Source organism: Grus americana, chromosome 7 (genome assembly GCF_028858705.1).
Source record: "Grus americana isolate bGruAme1 chromosome 7, bGruAme1.mat, whole genome shotgun sequence".
Classification (NCBI taxonomy): domain Eukaryota; kingdom Metazoa; phylum Chordata; class Aves; order Gruiformes; family Gruidae; genus Grus; species Grus americana.
In genome coordinates, this window is record NC_072858.1 from 35775717 (window position 1) to 35793439 (window position 17723).

Consider the following 17723-nt stretch of genomic DNA (forward strand, 5'->3'; position numbering starts at 1 on the left):
GCATGAAGTGGCTTTGGGCCAGCTAGTGATTCCCAGCAGATGATCTCCCTTGTTCTGGCACCATTGTTGCATACATAGCATGGCATGGTCCCCTCCTGTGCTCTTTGCCCAGCCATACCCTGTTGCAGGCAGGTTGCCAGATGCAGATGGACAGGCAGACATGAGCTCTGCTGCAGTCACCAGCAGCTCCCTTCCCAGCAACATGTGTGCATTGAACACAGGGAGATGAGCCCCTCCCAAGTTTGGGACCTCAGCTAGCTAGGCTGGCTATGTGGTTAATCTCCCTAGACCTGCTCTATGGTCAGCGCAAAGACATACCGCTGTTGCAGGTGCTCTGAATTGCCCACGGGAGTTTATATCACAAGTGGAGATGTAGTTAGTTTGTGTAGTTAGCTAATTTAGGTGCCTAAAGTTGGAACAATGTGAATACTTCCAAAGTTTCCAAGTGCTCTCCAAGACTCACCAAATCTTGAGGGATCATTTGCAGATGTAATCTTGGTGACTGCTGGATTCTGTAAACTGTTGATTCCATTGGCCTACAGAGTTTATGGTGATAGGGCATTATATTACGCCCAGAACTCTGCCTAAAATGGAAGTCTTCCAGGCCACACATTGTCCTTCTACAGCAGTGTGTCATGTATCCTACAGCAAAGGGGCTACACTGACATGAAACTTGAAGTTTTATCTTAAAGGTTTTATTGACTAAATAATTTTATATAATTTGAAAACTTTCTTAATCCCAGAAAACTTTGAACACAAATACAGTTCATCCAAACTTCTCAGAAATTCTCCTTTGTTCTTCAGAAGCAGATCAGTGTTAATTGTCCATTCCCCCTCTGCCATTTGCCCAGTTTATTCCTGTTCAAGCATTCTACCTGCTGCTCCAGTTCATGGTCTCCCAGGAGGTTCCAGGCAGGTTCTCTACTGTTTTATCAAATAAATAAATAAGAAGCTAAAAATATATTTGTTGATGATGTTCTGTACAGCTGCCACCAAGATAGGAAGTCAAACAGAGTTGCTTTAGGATTAGCACGAAAGTAATTTTTACTTTTTTACTTTTTCTACAAATTTTTTACCAAGTTTTATGAATGAGAATATGAAGGATCTGGAAGGAGAAGCCAGGCTTTAACTAGAAGACCTCTTCCAGAAGCGTATTTCCAGTATCACTCATTGTTTGTTCTCTTCAATACCAAAGACACAGGACTTCTTTGGCAAGTCCTTCCAAGTAGTTGGGCAAGCTCACATTCAGCAGTGTTTTTCATGGGGCCCAATAGCATTGAAAGCATTGGCACAATGATTTTTTTCAAGGCAAATTTTAATTTTTCTGGGTTTTTTCTGATTGTAATGCAATATATCTGCTCCATTCATAAAAATAGCAAATGTTACACTACTGGCATGTAAACGAGATCTTAGATGTTGCTAGCATCTAAGATAACCTTCTCATCTTTACTGGCTTCACTTAACAGCTTTTACATAGTCTTGTGTATTTTACCTTTCTTTTCACTGTAGGTAATCCAACTGTTCCATTATAAATCATCTTATGCATTTTTTAATTATCCATAGATAAACCATGTACTATTTCTGCATTTCATACTGCAGCAAAATTCCAGGTGCTTTCACTAAGAACTTAGCTTGAATGAAGCAAATCACCAGTGGCCCAAGGACATTTAAGTTTGCAACTTCCTAGGGAAGTTTCTTATGTGTATTTACCTCTGTGAGACTTGCCAAGTCTTTTTTTTTGTGTGTATGGAATCTTTAACAAATAGGGCATTTCCTCAGTATATTTAACAAGCAAATTCAACTCTCTTTCTAAACACTAATTACTTTGAATTCCTGCCATGTCCTTCTGCTTCTTCTCCCTCCTCGAAGCAGGCCAGAGTTTCATGTTTCTGTTGCAGTCTATTCTTCTGTATTGCTCAGAATTCACTCTTCGCTTTTAAGAGCATTTCACTTGTTCTCCAGTCATCAGCGAATCAACAGAGTATGCAGGCCTTCCACATCACGTTAAGCTTGTCAATCATTGTTTGCATCTTACTTATGAGGAACTTTCATCTAAAGGTTTTGTTCTGTATGTTGCTGTTCTTAAGCTGAAATAAGTTCTGTGTGGCTTTCTTCTGTTGTTTGTAAGCACTGTGTATGGAATAATGTTCATTTAATTATGGGGAGAGCTGGAAAAATGAGCTTGGTGATGATAGCATTTCATGGTGCTTAGTTACAGTAAATAGTTAAGGCATCCCTGCAATTGTGGGGTGAATACTAACTTGCGTGGAGAACTATGGAGAACAAAACCATTTCCTATATACAGGCAGAAAAACTTGCTTTTTAAGGTACTGACATACGGGGTAAAACCAAAACATCTGGTAAAAAATGGTTGCAATGTCAAAATCAATAACTATTCTGCTTTACCCTTTACATTTGATTTGAATTACTTTACAGAAGTTAATTACATACACTTTATAATTGCATCACTTGTGTTACTTCATAATAATGCTCAGAAAGGCCAAGTGACTTTCATAAGGTCATACATAAGAAACCGAGACATGAGTCTCAAATTAGTTATTGTATTCTGGAAAAAAATAAGGAGCTTCAGTGCAAAACCTTACTAAAGAATAAAATGTATCTAAAATGTGTGCATATTAAAATTTATCCATAAAACCTACCATAGGTCCAGTTATTCTTTGTACAGCCTTATTAACTTGCAAATATGTGGATGTGGACAGAACACACACACATACACAAAGACACATTCATTCAAATGTCTCCCTCCTCCAACAATATTAAGCAGAATAGGGTGAATAAAAATTGCAGTTTTGCTACTGTACTGCCATGCTAGTACAAAAATCAATTTCTTTTGCTTTGGAGATGCCAGGTACCTCCTCAATATGGTACTTAGTGATCCTGCTAAGATAGTGAAAAAAGTGAAAGAGACATCAAGAGAAAATGCATCTTTAGAAGAAAAATCAATATTTTTAATTCATTCCAATTTCTCATTCATTACATCCAATTCTATTATAAAAATCCACTCTCTCAATACGGCAAATAATTGGAAGAAGAAAGTTCAACTGGTTTTAATAATAAAATTTTGAGTCTTCAAATGTTTCCGTTTTCTTCAATAAAATATAACAAAATTACTGAAGATGATATTATCAGTCCAGATAAAGTCTTGTGCGCAAAAAATCTATCCAAATAATTCATTCTTGTCTGTACTTTATATAAATTCATACTAAACTAATTTGTCACAACCAAAACACAGCAATTTAAATGTTTGCAGGAGTTTATACATTTATAATACACTTACTTATTAGCTGTTCCTAATCAGTTCCTCTGTTTGAATAATGCATGCTACGTTACAGAAAGTCATCACTACTCAGGAAGCAAGGCATGGCCTGCTGCTTAGGTGGCCCAGCAAAATATGAAGTAAAATTGTCTGGATTTTGAAATAGAGTACATAAATACTGGCTTTGTTTTGTTGTCATGCATTTAATATGAATCTATGATCTATATTTTACTCTTCTGCAATGAAATGTCCACAGCTGTCCCATTGTCATTCAGTTATTCTGTTCCTGGGAGATGATACAGTTATTTTGGAGTGCATGCTGCCCTGAAAGCTGGGGACCCGGCCCCCTCAGGTGGCCGCCCTGTGCTGGCCCATTCAGTGCATTCCTGCTCCTGGAAATCAGACCAGCCTGGGATCAATTGTGCAGACGTGGGAGGCTGGAGGGAAGCTCTCCTGTGTAAGTTCTGCATCTCTGACACACGTTCAGTCATCTCTCTTCCTCCTTCTGCTCAGTTCAGGCAGTCAATAACATTTTGAAAGCTTCTTTCAGATGAGATAATCTTCCTAAACATGTTAGAGAAAAATGATAAGATTATAATGTATCTGAGTCTGCTAGAGGAATGACTTCCCTTTCATAAAATAGACTGGGTCTGTTCACAGTAGGTTGCTTGGCACGAGAGATCTTGGCAAGATTGCCTACGACCTATCACTATTTTGATGGAGAGCAATAGGCAATGGCCCTTTTTTCCATACCAGATGTTTCTTGGAATTGCCCTGCAGTGTTGCACATCCATTACATTCCTTACCTATGTGGCTAAGAGAGAAATAAAATGGCTCCCTCTCAGATGCAGAAATAATTAAAAAAAAATAAAACTCTGATGGTCACTGTGCATCTGGGAAGAGCTAGACGTCAGTGATCACAGAGTATTGAAACCAGTGTCCCTAAAACTCAGGGACAGCTACAGAAGTAAGCAGTGGCAGAGAGGTGGCTGAAGTCTTTGTGATAATTCATATTATCCCCTTTTTAAATGTAATTCTCAGGAGAGAGCCAATTTATTTGAGACCTTGTAAGACTAGCTTGTGTAATAAGGGATTGCAATGCAGTGGCTTCAGGAGTCCCATGAAGAATTCCTGGTTTTAAAGGAGAAAACTTCTTTTTCATCTCTCTTCTGTCTAAAATTCTTGTTTTATGACATGTGGTTTGCCATCTGTTCCCAGAGCACACAAGTTTAAGGATGGGAGTTTTAAAAAAATAAGGTAACCTTTTTCTAAACAAGGAAATACTATTGCTGTTGACAAATCACATTGTGTTTTGCAAAATTAGAGGGAGAAGCCTTTGTCCACTGCGATTAGTTTGTTGGCTTTGCAAGCGTTGCCTGATCTGTTTGCAGTCTAAGTTTTTGAGGTTTTTGTAAGCTCCTCTGTGTGTGCTGCATTAATTCTTTAGTATTTTGCTACTAGTCTCTCTTTCATCCTCCCTTTAGATATCAGAATCTTTGGGCATCACAGAGGGCAATTAACACAGCTTGCTAAAACAGCTTGCCACTTCAGTAAAAAACCTAAGTTGGATTCTTACTGCCAGGGAGGAAGTGTTGTGAATTATTACAATTAGGCTGAGGCTGTAGTAGAAGCTGGTCAATGAATCTTTTGTTTATTTATGGAGGCCTATCTGTAACGGAAAAAAGATGTGTTGAAAAAATATGAGGAGTTTATATCTATCTGCTTCTGCCAGGTTAGAAAAGCAGGAGGGCATGAGCAGGGCAGGATCATATAGATTTGACAGGAGGGAGAAAGACCTTTCACTCCAGAAGCAGGGATAGGGTTCAGGTAAGTGTTGGATTTGTATAAGTAATACCAGTATTAAAACCACTGCAAAGTGATCTGACTGCTGTCCCAGCTCATCTGCTTCTGGCAGGTTGGCCTGTTAGGGTATTTGTTACATAGCACTTACAGATGCGTCAAAGAGTCCTAATACAGCCTTTTTCCTCAGTGAACGGCAGTATGTCCCCTGAATCCCATCTTTAGAGAACAACTCAATGAAAATGAAAAGTGAACTCACTTAGGAACGCGTTTGGTGATTACTTCCAAAGTCCTTACTGTGTACTGATAATTGGTAGCTGCAAAGTGCTGAGCATAATGGGCATGTGTAGGAACTCCATACAAAGAAATTCCAGAGGCCTTTCTGGAGAAAAATAGTACTTTTTTCTGCCCTCTCGGGAAATGCTGACTTTACAATAGAATTACAAACCAGAAGTTTTCCATGTTATGTAAATGTCAATTTCCCTCCTTCTCTCCATTTTTTTCTGTCAGCTCAGAAATGGGTAATGCATTCTCTCATGCAAATATATTCTAGCAGCAGCACAGTGAAGACTAGTGATGGCTGTTGGCACCCACACATGGTTTCTGGGTGATGTCTGAATTTCACTAAGTGTTCTCCCAGACCATGGGCTCCACACTTAGAGTTAAGGCTGCTCAAAGAGCTAAGTGACTTGGAAGAGGGAGTGTGGCCAGCAGTGAAACCGCAAGGAGACAGTTGTGAGCAAAGTAGCAAGAGGGTGAAGGTGAGACCAGGTGGCACACCAGCTGGAATTATTAGAGGTATGAGGGGAGGATGAGACTGTCTCCTTAAAGTTTTGTATTCGTTAGACACCAGGCTCCAAGGTATTGTAACAGAGTCTGGTTTGTGACTAGACTTCCAAAACCTCAAACTTTTGTTTCAGTCACAAACTGAACCCATATATTGTGAAATCTATACCTAGTAACATCCAGTGACAGGCAGTGTCTTAGGTACAAGCTAAAAGAATAGAGAAGAGCCTGGGACAAGAGAAATGACCACAGAATAGCTTGGCAGTTTTGAGTCTTGAATTTCATTCCAATAACAGGATTGCCTACACCCTATGTATTTTTAGCCAAGATGATGGGTTTAATTCACAATAACTGTTTCAGATGAGATCTCTCAGGTGGATACACTTGCTGAAATGTTAGTACATTTGTACATGCTGCATTCCTTCCAGAGCCCTGAGAACAAGAGCTTTTTCTGTGAGGAAAATACGGAAGAATACTTAGAGGGTAGGATGCTGGGGGAAGTGAAGCGTCTTAGTCATTCTTGTTAACATAACACCTATTTGACTTGAAATTATGTTGGCTTGTGTAGTGTTTGCAGCTAGACAAAGATGATTTCAGTGAAAATAGAGCTCATTGTTCTCCAAAATGTTATCTTGTTTCACTTTTTTATATTTTACCAAATATAAATATCCTATTCAAACTCTTCAGAGGTTTGTAGACATATTTATTCTGTGCTCTGTTTTTAATTGCTGGGGTTTTAGGTTCCAGTTTACTTTCTGACTGACTAGATGCAGTTGCTATACTTTTGCCATAAGCCGCAGCTGATATTTTTTTGTCAGATTATTTCAAAAACAGAAAATTTAGTCTGAATATGGAAATGCTGCACCTTTCTAAGGTTAAACATCCCCACACTTCTGATAGTACTGACTATGAAAGCTAACAACTTCAGTTTATCAATAGCTAAATATTATGTAAGTGTATATATATTAATAATGATATATATAATATTATGTGAAATAATTACATTTATTGCATGTTGCTAATATTTTATTAATGTACTGTAGTAATCATTACTGATGTTATGTATGGTACTACATATAATGAATAAGTAAATTATATAATTATATAAATAGGTAAATAATAGCAAAAGAGAGTTATTTTTCTGTCAGGCCAGAACAAAGATCAGCTAAGCATTAAGACAACCAGATTAGGGTCAAATGGTTTGCAGTGTGTGCATGTGGTCTTCCTCTGTTTGTGTTTACTTTATTTCTATATGAAATTTGTGGCACTTGTATAGTCCATATGTAAAGTAGCAGAGCTTCCCTGTAAGGTGAAATGTGCCATTGGAGCTGTTCAACAGGAATGCAATCTCAGTCGTAAGCTACCACTTTATTTTCACATTTACACTTTCTGTAATAATCCATATAACTTTGGGTAATAAACGCTTCTCTTAGCAACCATACCTTGCTGATTCCTGAGCAGCATGGCTTTGAGTCAGCAAAGCACTTACGTACAATCCTAAGACCAGACCTGCTGAACAGATCATTTAAGCATAGGCTTAATTATATTGTTTGCAATACTGGCAGATCCATGAGAGTTCTTTTCAGTGGAAATCATTGCTTATGCTCACTGTGATAAAATGTGATGAGGTATATTATATCAGTATGTGTTGGAAGGTAAAGCATGTTACCATTAATCTGACCAAATACTAGTAGCTGTCAATTCAGTGGCCATACCAAAGGTTACGTTACTGTTCAAAAAAAAAAAAAAAATTATATTATTTCAATCATGGTTTCCCACACACACACTCAGTATCTTACCCAACATATGCATGTTATAGGGAATACTACATCTGAAATGAGTAATTTCATTTTTCATTACAACAAACTACATGAATCTATCAAAAAATATCAAGCCAACAAACAAGTGAGAAGTCTACCATATGCTATCTAATAACTTGGGATGGTGCCTGGTTTAAATAAGTCTATATCCATTGTCTAGGTAGCATATTGTATGTTCCTTTCGAGTTTTTGTGAAGTCTGTTTATATAAAAGTCAAATACCAATGATAGTAAGATTTAATTAATTTGCAAAAGAAATACTATGTTTCTAGAAATACTTTATGTTTCTAGAAGCTTTTCCAGCCCTTCTGCATTGGAAATAAATTTTGGAACCTTCGAATACTTGCTAGCAAATTCTGCGCCAAAGTGTGGGTCTCATAGCTGGGTGTAGTTGGATAACCATTCTTCTTTAGATGATGCCTTATTTAAGGAAAAATAGATTGCAGTATCAGGGTAAAGAGTTTCTGGATAAGGAATTAAGATTTGGCCAGAAAAGGGGCTTTAAAAAAGGGGTTTAAAAAACTTCATGCAAATTGCTCCATTTAAAATATGGCTGAATATGCTTTTGTTAACAAAAAAAGACATACTGTTTTATCTGATGAGTAGCCAACCAAAATTAATTCACAGAAATCCCTTCCTAAAATGACATGTATCTCTTAATGCCTACCTCACTGGTGAGGGATGCATTTCATGTAATGTATACCTTAAGCAAAAACACAGGAAGAGCTGTTCACTTTCTCTCCTTCTATACCTTGAAAAATCAAAGTACATTTTAGCACATTCAGACACTCAGAATTCACTTAGTAGTGAAAAAGTTAAATCTACAGCTGCTTGGAAGCTGAAATACAATGTTTCTGAAAAACAATATTGTAAGGGCTCTTATACTTAGGAACAATTTTCTTTGTATTCCTTCTTTTGCCCCATATTTTCTGATCTGTTATATTCTGCTGTTAATATTTTAGGAGGTGATGGGAACGTTTGTGCATGTGTTTTGCTTACACTGGACTCATGTATTATTGGCTGTCAGCTTTGCTTCTCAGCTGTTGGTGATGCAGAAAATTAATGGAGTCTTCAGCTCAGGCATTATGATAATAGAATGCCTGAAGATGTGCCATCACCACCCACATGACTCAATAGCTCATACTACCATTAAGCTCTTTGCCCTTTGGATTGCTGTATTAATAACCTTCATATTTTGTATTTTGGTATTTTAAAGTTGGCCCTGACATGCCTAGATAAAGACAAGTTGTTTGGAATGCAGCAAAAGGAAAGGGCAAGAAAGACATATTTTCTTTTGGGAAGCATATCTCTTTACTGGTGGTGTCCTGTCTGCCTGTTCAAAAGCAAACTTCAAGGTGACTGATCTGTCTTAGCCAACCTGAAGGAGGGATAGCATTTTTAGAGAGCTGCTATAGAGGAAGAACTACAGTAACTACTGTCAAGGGGACATTTTACCACTGAATGCAGAATAGCTGTGCTGATGTAGCCTGGCTGCTGAGCTGGCCACACACCATTTCTCCTTGTTCTTTTGTTGTAGTGTTTTGAGAAGAAGTAGTGAAACAGGATCTTGGGAAACAGAGGAGGAGGTGCTGAAAACCTGTATGCTGTCCTTTGGTTTAAAAAAGTTACAGTGTCCAGGACAGAAGACAGGAAGCTGAGGGAGAGCATAGATATCAAAATTATATGAAAATAGGGTAGATGGAACTTAAAAGGTGGATACAAGGGAATAGGGCAGGTGGGTTACTTTGTCACTGCATACAAATAATGGTAGGAACTTATGGGGAAGGGATTCAGTGGTCCTCTCCTCCTTTCTTGGCTAACCTTGCAGACAAGCAAGCGAAGCACCTCTGTGGAGCCGTTAAGGACCCACTCCCAATGAAATTCCTGAACACATATGAGCTGTGACTCCTCTGAAGGACACAGAGTCTGCACAGTGTGTCAGATGGTGAACAATAATAAAAGATGTTAGTCCAAGCAAGCTCGTTCCCACAGCTGGTAGTAAAGGGCAACATACAGAAAGCTGTGAAAGCAGCCACGTCCCAGATGTGCTGGACCTCAGCTGCTAGTGCGTAAAGAGGCAGCCTGCCATGACAGCTTGAATCTTAATGTGTGATAAGGTACCATCTACATACAACATTACATCTAAAGTGCTGCTCCCTTTCCTCTAGAAGAGGGCTTAGTTATGACTGTGTAGCAGTCCCTACTGAGCAGAGGAATGTGGTACAAACCACATAACATTTTTGCATGCAAAATACACGCACAAGTAGCAGTAGAAATGGCTTGTTGCCTGCTTCTCTTGGTTGCTGCCTATCTAAGCTCTGAGAGACATCACCAAGGGTTTGGGCTTTGCAGCTTGCTGGGTGAGGTCCTTAGTACCTCAAATAAAAATAAGTTGTTATCTGAAACAATTAATCATTGCAATGTACTGTTAGGAAGGCTTCCAGTATATGCATCAGTTGCTGTAAAATAACAGCTGGGTGAATAATGCAAAATTTATACTTAGATAATCTGCAATTACGAGCAAGTTTAGGACAGAGAAAACAGACGACTAGATTTTGGGTTCCTAGAGGGAGTAGAAGGCGTAAAAGAGCTCTTGCTGTTGTTTCCTTCATCCTTGTAGAGCCTTGACTCCAGGGAAATTCTGCTTTCCTAGAGAAATCATTCCTTTGAATGATGGTCTTTCTCCACCAGAGAAGCTGAAAAAACACAAAGTAGTTCGTTTTCTTCCTTTCTTGAATCCCCTCAGCCATGCTGGCTAGTTGGGCAAACAGAGCATGGTGCTCTGTTCAGTATTTTGAAAGTGTGGGAGCAATTTCCTATTGTGTTTCCATGTAATAAGGGAGCTCTGGGAACTAAGCAGACAAAATACCTACCAGCAGGCTTGCTGGAGCAGTTAGCACCTGCTCCCTTAACATCTTGCCCCCCTGCCTCCATGAAAGAGCAGTGCCAAAAAGGCACAGTCTGCCCCACAGCTAATGAGCTACATGACTATTTTCAGCTGCTGTTGAATCATTTGCTGTCTTCTATAAAAATAATCGAGAACTACAGCAGCAAAGTCAATGGCTCTAAAATGGCCAGAAGACTGAGAATCCTGAGGAAACATCATCCTGCATGACAAGGCATCTCTGTAGTCTCCAGCCTGCTTAAATGCATTTTCACCGTCGGGAAGTAGAATATGAGTATTTCCTATCCTGTAAGAAGCTCCTTAAAAATAAAATTGCTAGATCCATCTCTTGCACTGCAAGCTTTCATCTTAACTATTTCTTGTATGCTGGAGTCAAAAATTAGCCCCTCAGCTTTCAATTCTTTTGACCATAGCAGCAAGTTTCTCCTGTTGACAGTAGACAACAGGGGCTTTGAAGGATTTTCCTGGTTTGTTTTTACATAACTCTTAAGCTATTTCTGTTTTGGATATATTTTGTTTCTCTTTATCCCAAGACAGTTTCCACAGAGTTGCAGTTTATTCATTGAAAGGTGATATTTTTTATTGCAGCAATACCACTTTCAGTGTACAACACAAAATCTGTAAGATTTTTTCATCAACAGTGCTAGTGCATTTTTTTTCACTTTAAGAAATAGTTCTGCAATAAAACCAAGTCCACTAACCATCTTAGGAGAAAGAGTAAGCCAGTTCTAATGATCTCCCAGGGAAAACAAAAATGAAGTGTGTAGCATCATCTGCTTGACTTTAATTATTATTTAATTACTAATATTGCACTCTGTTGGACAATTTCAGATGACTGCTTTTGTTATGTTAACTTTTTCTTCCCAGCAACCCAGTGGTTTTAGTGAGTTGTTAGAGAGGAAGCGGGTTATTCCGGTTGCATATAACGAGAGCTACCTCAGTGTTACAGGCAAAATTCAGTAGGATGCAGAGGAGACTCTGTAGAACAAGAATGGAGGTGGGAGCCCAGAAGAGGGCTGGGGTGAGTCACTTGTGCCTCAAGTGACCACCAAGAGCTGCTGGTAAAGACAGGGAGGATGAGGGAGGTAAACGGTGCTTTTCAAGGCTATTGGGATTCAGGGGGCTGCAAGGCTGTGAGGCAGAGAACAGGCACCATTCACTTGCTGAATCCAAAGTGTGGCTCTCGGCTACAAGATCAATATATCCAGCACCATTTTATCAAGCCCTTCTATCTCTGCAGTTTCAACTTGCATGTCCTCTGCTAAAGGTACCACCCCTGCTTACCACCTGCATTTCTCTCCTCACTCCAGGGCCCAAGACTTATTTCCTCTCCTGCACACACACACATACCAGTCCCTCTCTCTTCCAGTGCAGGGCATTGTTTTGTTTTTGTTTTGTTTTGGTTTGTTTTTAAATCCAACCTGAGGGAATAGGGTTTTATTTATCTCCGTATTTCCTGAGCCAAATATACAGGCAAGTCCCCAAAGTTTAATGCAGAGCAGTACACAAGGAATAAGTGGTACCTGGAAGCAAAAATAGCAGCTATGCCCACATAGAGTTTTACAGTCCACAACTAGTAAAGACTTATAAATGTTTTCTTCAAAAAGAAAACTTCTAAAAGCTCATTAAAGGACTCGCTGTATAAACACATTTTTTCTTAAATGCTTCAATTGTTGACCCACAGAAAATAAAAAACACAAAATGTCTTTTTAAATGAGCTGAAGACCTTTTAAAACCACGTAGAACATTAGACCTGCATGATGTCAGGCTGCTTAGTTGTCTTCAGTAGAGATGGAGCTATAGGGCTTCACAAGTGATACCAGGTTAAGTGTAGTGCAGAGGGGGTTACCACATCTGTTCCTCACCTTCCCTTCTCCCATTCACCTCCAAAAAAAAATGCTAATTATGTCAGAATAGTTACTGTGCACAAGAGCAGAACTCCAGGGGTGGGGAGAGGTAGAGGGACACATAGTTTTACATTTTCCTGAGGGCCCATGAGATGAGAGGACTCTGGTTACTTACCCAGAATGGCTCACTAAGTCAAGGCAATAATAAAGTAATTGGGACAAACTGCAGACTATGCTCAGCACATCTGCAGTGACAGAAACTGCTGTTTACAAATTAGAATTGCTAAATACTGAAGGAAACAACTTCAGTAGTGAAAGCAGAGTGACACAACCAAGTTGTTTATTAAAAAAAAATCAGCTGCTTTGAGGTTTGTGGCAATGGCTCGAATTGGCCAATTGGCTCTTGTACTTATGTGCTTCAACAATGAAAAATACAATCAATCTCATTTTTTAGTGCTCCACTGAATTTTTTAAAATAAAATTGCCTTTAATTGTCCATCGTATTTTGCACCATATTGTGGTAATGGGGAGAGGACAAGGCCAGCTAACAAAATAATCTAAGCTGCTGAGGTGAGGAAGGCTTGCAAAGCTGCAGCTGAGAGCATAGTTGTCAAGGGACATGCTGATATGCTGTGGACATCATGCAAACACAGAGTTAAAGCAACAATGGAGTGAAAAAATTATACTCTGAAAACAGGGGCTAGGAATGAATGAGTAGATTGCAGGATGAATTGAGTAGCTACTTTTGAATAAAACTTACTGAGCAGCACATTCTCCTTCAGCATTATTAATAGTGGCATAGAAGTGATGGTTCACTGCTTCACAGTCCTGCTGAGGGGGGTAATGAGCTAATACACCGGGCTTTTTACATCTCCAGGACTTGTTTCTTATCCCTTTGCTTCCTTAACCAGGAGTAAACTTCACCTTGTTTTCACCTGGGTTTGAACTTTAGCCAAGAAAAGCAAGTCTAGATATGATTAACTCATCATTCTTTTGGCTCTTCTCAAAAACCAGAAGTGGGTTTTAATTTTCTTGTTCATTTAGAGGGTTGGTGTTCATTTAGAGGGTTGTTGTGCATTTAGAAGGATGGGTTTTGCCTAATAAATTTCTGTGTAATAGGAATAGTATTGAAAGTTGAGATCAAACTGGCTATTGAGTATGGCCAGGGGAAGAGAGTAGTGACTAGTATTGCAGGAAGAAATATTAAATTAAGCAATAAACTGTGCTTTAGTCATACTAATGGTAGAAGAACTCTCAGTTTAACCAGACTAATAGAGTACACTTGGTGTGCCGGAAGGCTGGCACTCCTTTAAGCAAAGCTGGCAGGCTTTTGAACTGGCTGTTCACTAGTGTTGGAGAACAGTAAGGAGATACATTTAAAAAAAAAAAAAAAAAAATCCCACAACACTAAAAGGTGTCTTCTTTGTAGTGTACATGCTTTTTATTAATAATGTGATAACAAGACATTAGTTACAAACATTTGATATCCAGGTGACTTATATCAGAGGTGTAATCCGGAGACATGAGGATTTATTAGGACACCCCCCCCCCCCCCCCAAAACAAGGTTATGCCAACTCACCTGCTGGCTTCTGGACCTGAACCTCGCTGTGGGAGTAGGTAGTCTAAGGGGGTGGGCCAGCATCTGAAATACTACATGGAGATTTTGGCTTTAAGGTGTGACAATAATGTACGCTCTCCTGACCTCTGTGCCACACAGAATCTTTATCACAGCTCTGCTTAGTCTGCCAGCAGACCTACTGAAAGTAGGTTAGACAACCTGCTCTATATTAGCTCTGCCCACCCTGTAGCCCTAAGAGGACTACCAAAGACATGTACATGTTCCTAAGATCTTGAAGCAAACATGCAGACTGAATTTGAGTTGGAAAGAAGTAATTTTTCTTCCAAACTTTTGTTTCATTTACCAGATAGTAAAGGTATGGAAGTTGGAATAGTGATCTGTAATTTTTTTAATTCATGATCACTGTAAGTTTCATGGGGTTTCTTAACCAACAGCCTAGAAATTATACTGCTCCACTGTCCTGAGCTTAGAAAGAGTGGCCCCCAAGAGGAAAAACAGTTTAAGGTTATTTTTGCTGCACTCATTGTGCTGGGTAGATGCACTGCTGTGCAAAACATGATAATAAATGACATGGAGGAGCAGCTTATATTCTGGAGCCACCTCACAATGACACATCATGATGTTCTGGCATTTGAGGGAGCCCTTTCACCTTAGCAAATACAAAAAACATACCAAAGGATCTACTTAATTGCCAAGCAAAGACATCTTGAGTACCAAGTGGAGTCTAGGAAAACTTAGTGACGTGTCAGGGAAGACAAGTTAGATTCTTTAAAAAAAAAACAGTCCAAGTGGGTTTCAGATTCAAACAGATCTAGAAAATTTTTCTTTATTTCTCTTACAGAAGCCTAGTGGTGGTAACAGACTAATAGCACTCATCTTCATTACATACTTTGAGGTATAGTGTGGCCATTTAGCAAGTCACTTACTGGCACCGTCTTGCATTTAGGACTCTACTGTCATAAAAAAAGTAATTCAAATCACTACAGTTACCTTGCAAAAATCTCATCATTCCTAAGATTCAAGATATGTGTATGTGTATTTCACATGCTGATCTTAGAATAATGATGTATTTCATATTTGTTCTTTTGTGCAGTGATTAGAAAAGGTTTTTATTGTTAATAGGTGATTTATCTGACCTTCCAACAGTCAGCAGATTTATTAGGGCTCACAGAATAGAGTAGGAAGCTGAACAGAGATTAATGTTCACGTTTCAAAAGGCTTTTAAAGAGCTATGTTGCAGTCAATGCTTTTTTATTACATTATTACATCCACGTTGTTAAAACACTTTTGTTTCATCAAACATTTTCAAATTTACATTTCCAAGGGTGGGCCTTGGATGAGGGGAGATCTTTAGATCTTTCAATCTAGATACCAGTTAAGGGCCCAGACTGTAGCCAGCATCAAGCAGTTCAGCTGATTTGATCACAGTGTAATGGTGCTGATAAAGCCTCTGACCCAATAAACACAATGTTTTAAAAGCTGTATGTCATAAAATACATGTAGTTTAGTGTTGGCCACATTCATCCCCGGTGAAGGATCGCCTAAGCCTAGTGAATACAGGACAACTTTGGGGAGGTTGGCACATTGCATCCTCCTTTCCAACTACAGCACAGTCCCATAATGTATCAAAGTGCTCTGCTGAAAACATGCCAGTAGAAAGACATGATAGTTTGTCACTGGAAAAGAATGGATATTTTTTTTCCAACTGTGTGCTGCTAATTAATCCAACAGCATTTTCAAATAATTTAAGCAAGTGTTATCTTACAGATGTAGAGAAAAGCAAAGCATTAGCATATATAATTATTAAATAAGTGAAGGAAAAGATGAAAAATCATCAGAAATTCAAGATAGGAACACAAAATGTGGCAGAATATTAGACTATTTCTCTGCCTCTAAATTCACTCATGACTTGAACAGGATGGATTCTCTTCTTTGCAGAACCTTTTCTGACAGCCGCATAGATTTCTTCTGGCTTCTCTCTTTTAATTAGGGGCTTCTTCTCTGGAGCCTTCATTCTCCACATCACAACGGGATGTCGTGGGCCAGTAGGACTCTGAATCTTGATAATCTTTGTGGATGCAATATAGGACATCTTCACTGTCTGCACCACAGCATTCATTAAATTTTTGGCAGCCTGAATTAGTGAAGTGACGCTATCCAGCTGTAATAAGAAACAGAAGCATTAGCCTAGGAAGCCAGTCTGCTTTTAATCACAATATGCTGAGGAATAAACAATGGTTAAAAAGGAAGACTAACATATCAAACCCTAATTTCTTTGTTTTCCCTTGGTGTGTTTGATCATTATATTCATGTTCCAGTGCTCAGACTTAAAGTGATATACAGAAATTTGTGCAGGTGGAATATATATGCTTATGTAGATGATGTTTGTTGTTTTCTTCTTTTAAACATGAATTCATAATGCTTGTCTTCAGGGTCTTATTGCAGTTACTACTGACAGGTAATGAAACCACCTCAAAGAAGAGCTATGAAAACACGACTTGCTACTTCCTTTGTATCAGTATTAGGCAAAGTCTCCAGCTGCTCCCGTCGCATTCCAGGCTCCCACACGTGCTCCTGAGCAATGCTGGGATACTGTGAAGTGGCTGGCTTTGTCAGAGCTGCTGAACCTAGTCTCAGTGGCCAAGATTTTTAAGGGCAATTAAGAGCAGGAGAGCACACAGAAATTGCAGTGACTGTGCAGTTTCTCAAACTGTTTAAGGAGTGCCAACGTAACAGGCAGAATGCATAACAAACTAGTCCCTATCACCTACTACCATCTTTAACAGCATACTACATAGACATACTACCGTTAAAGCAAAGGCAGTTTCCATCAATACTCATGGAAATAGGAAAAAGTGCATTTAATTCGAACTGAAAATCTGCTAACTGGAACAAAAATGAGAGCTTTAACAAGCAAGTTGGCTCTCCCATACTGTTCTGTAGTATAATACAAACTCACCAATTGCACTGCTCCCTTCATACATTTGAGGCCTACAGGCTGCAGAGTCTCTATGGGCTGAAAGCAGGGAGCGCTGGGGACACTTCACTGTCTTTGGACACCTCCTCAGCCCCAAGGCCTTTGGCAGCCTAGCCAGACGCTGACTCACTTACCAATGCTGCACAGGTGCACTGTGCAAACAGCAAACATGATCCTATGATGTGTGTCAAGCAGAGGCATTTTATTCTGTGTTTACCCCTGCAGTGAATCTTAATTTGAAACTCTAAACACAAATCTGGTCCAACATACTCCAGAAGGAGATTTCAAGCAGGCTGGATGCAGAACAGTTACTACTCTGATGGGAAGAGCCTGTCTTGGGGGCTGTGGCTTGACAAAACCAAGAACGAGCACAAGTATTTGTCAAAAGGCCAACGCTGGCAAAGAACTGATGCCTTCAATTGGCCATCAGTATTACCTGAACCCTTGGAAATGAGAAAAAAACCAGCCTGAATAGGCTCATCTTTGAGAAACAATAGGGCCAACAAACACACAGAAGGGGAGGATGGGGGTGTCATTCCGTGTCTTGTGGTCTTAAGATCCAAGAGCAAAGAATTGCTGTGTGTGTATTTGCTACAGCTGTGCCTAATGTTAGGCACTGTATGGCACCCTGGGCACTTCAGAAGGTATCACCACACGTCCAATGTACTCAGCCACATTTTAGGTGAAATGTTTAGGATGTTGTTTTCGGTCATATGGGAAACTTTTTTTTGA

The 17723-nt window shown here is 39.3% G+C and overlaps 1 protein-coding gene across 4 annotated transcripts in view; it reads right to left on the reverse strand.

Annotated features, from left to right (window-relative positions):
• Positions 1–13856: 13856 nt before the first annotated feature.
• CTNNA3 (catenin alpha 3) overlaps positions 13857–17723 on the reverse strand; it is a 512488-nt gene continuing 508621 nt past the window's right edge. For all 4 annotated transcript variants that reach the window (XM_054832089.1, XM_054832088.1, XM_054832090.1 and 1 more), the window contains one exon: positions 13857–16175. In XM_054832089.1, the coding sequence (XP_054688064.1) occupies positions 15888–16175 (288 nt within the window). In that variant the 3' untranslated portion in view covers positions 13857–15887. The remainder of the gene's footprint in view (positions 16176–17723) is intronic.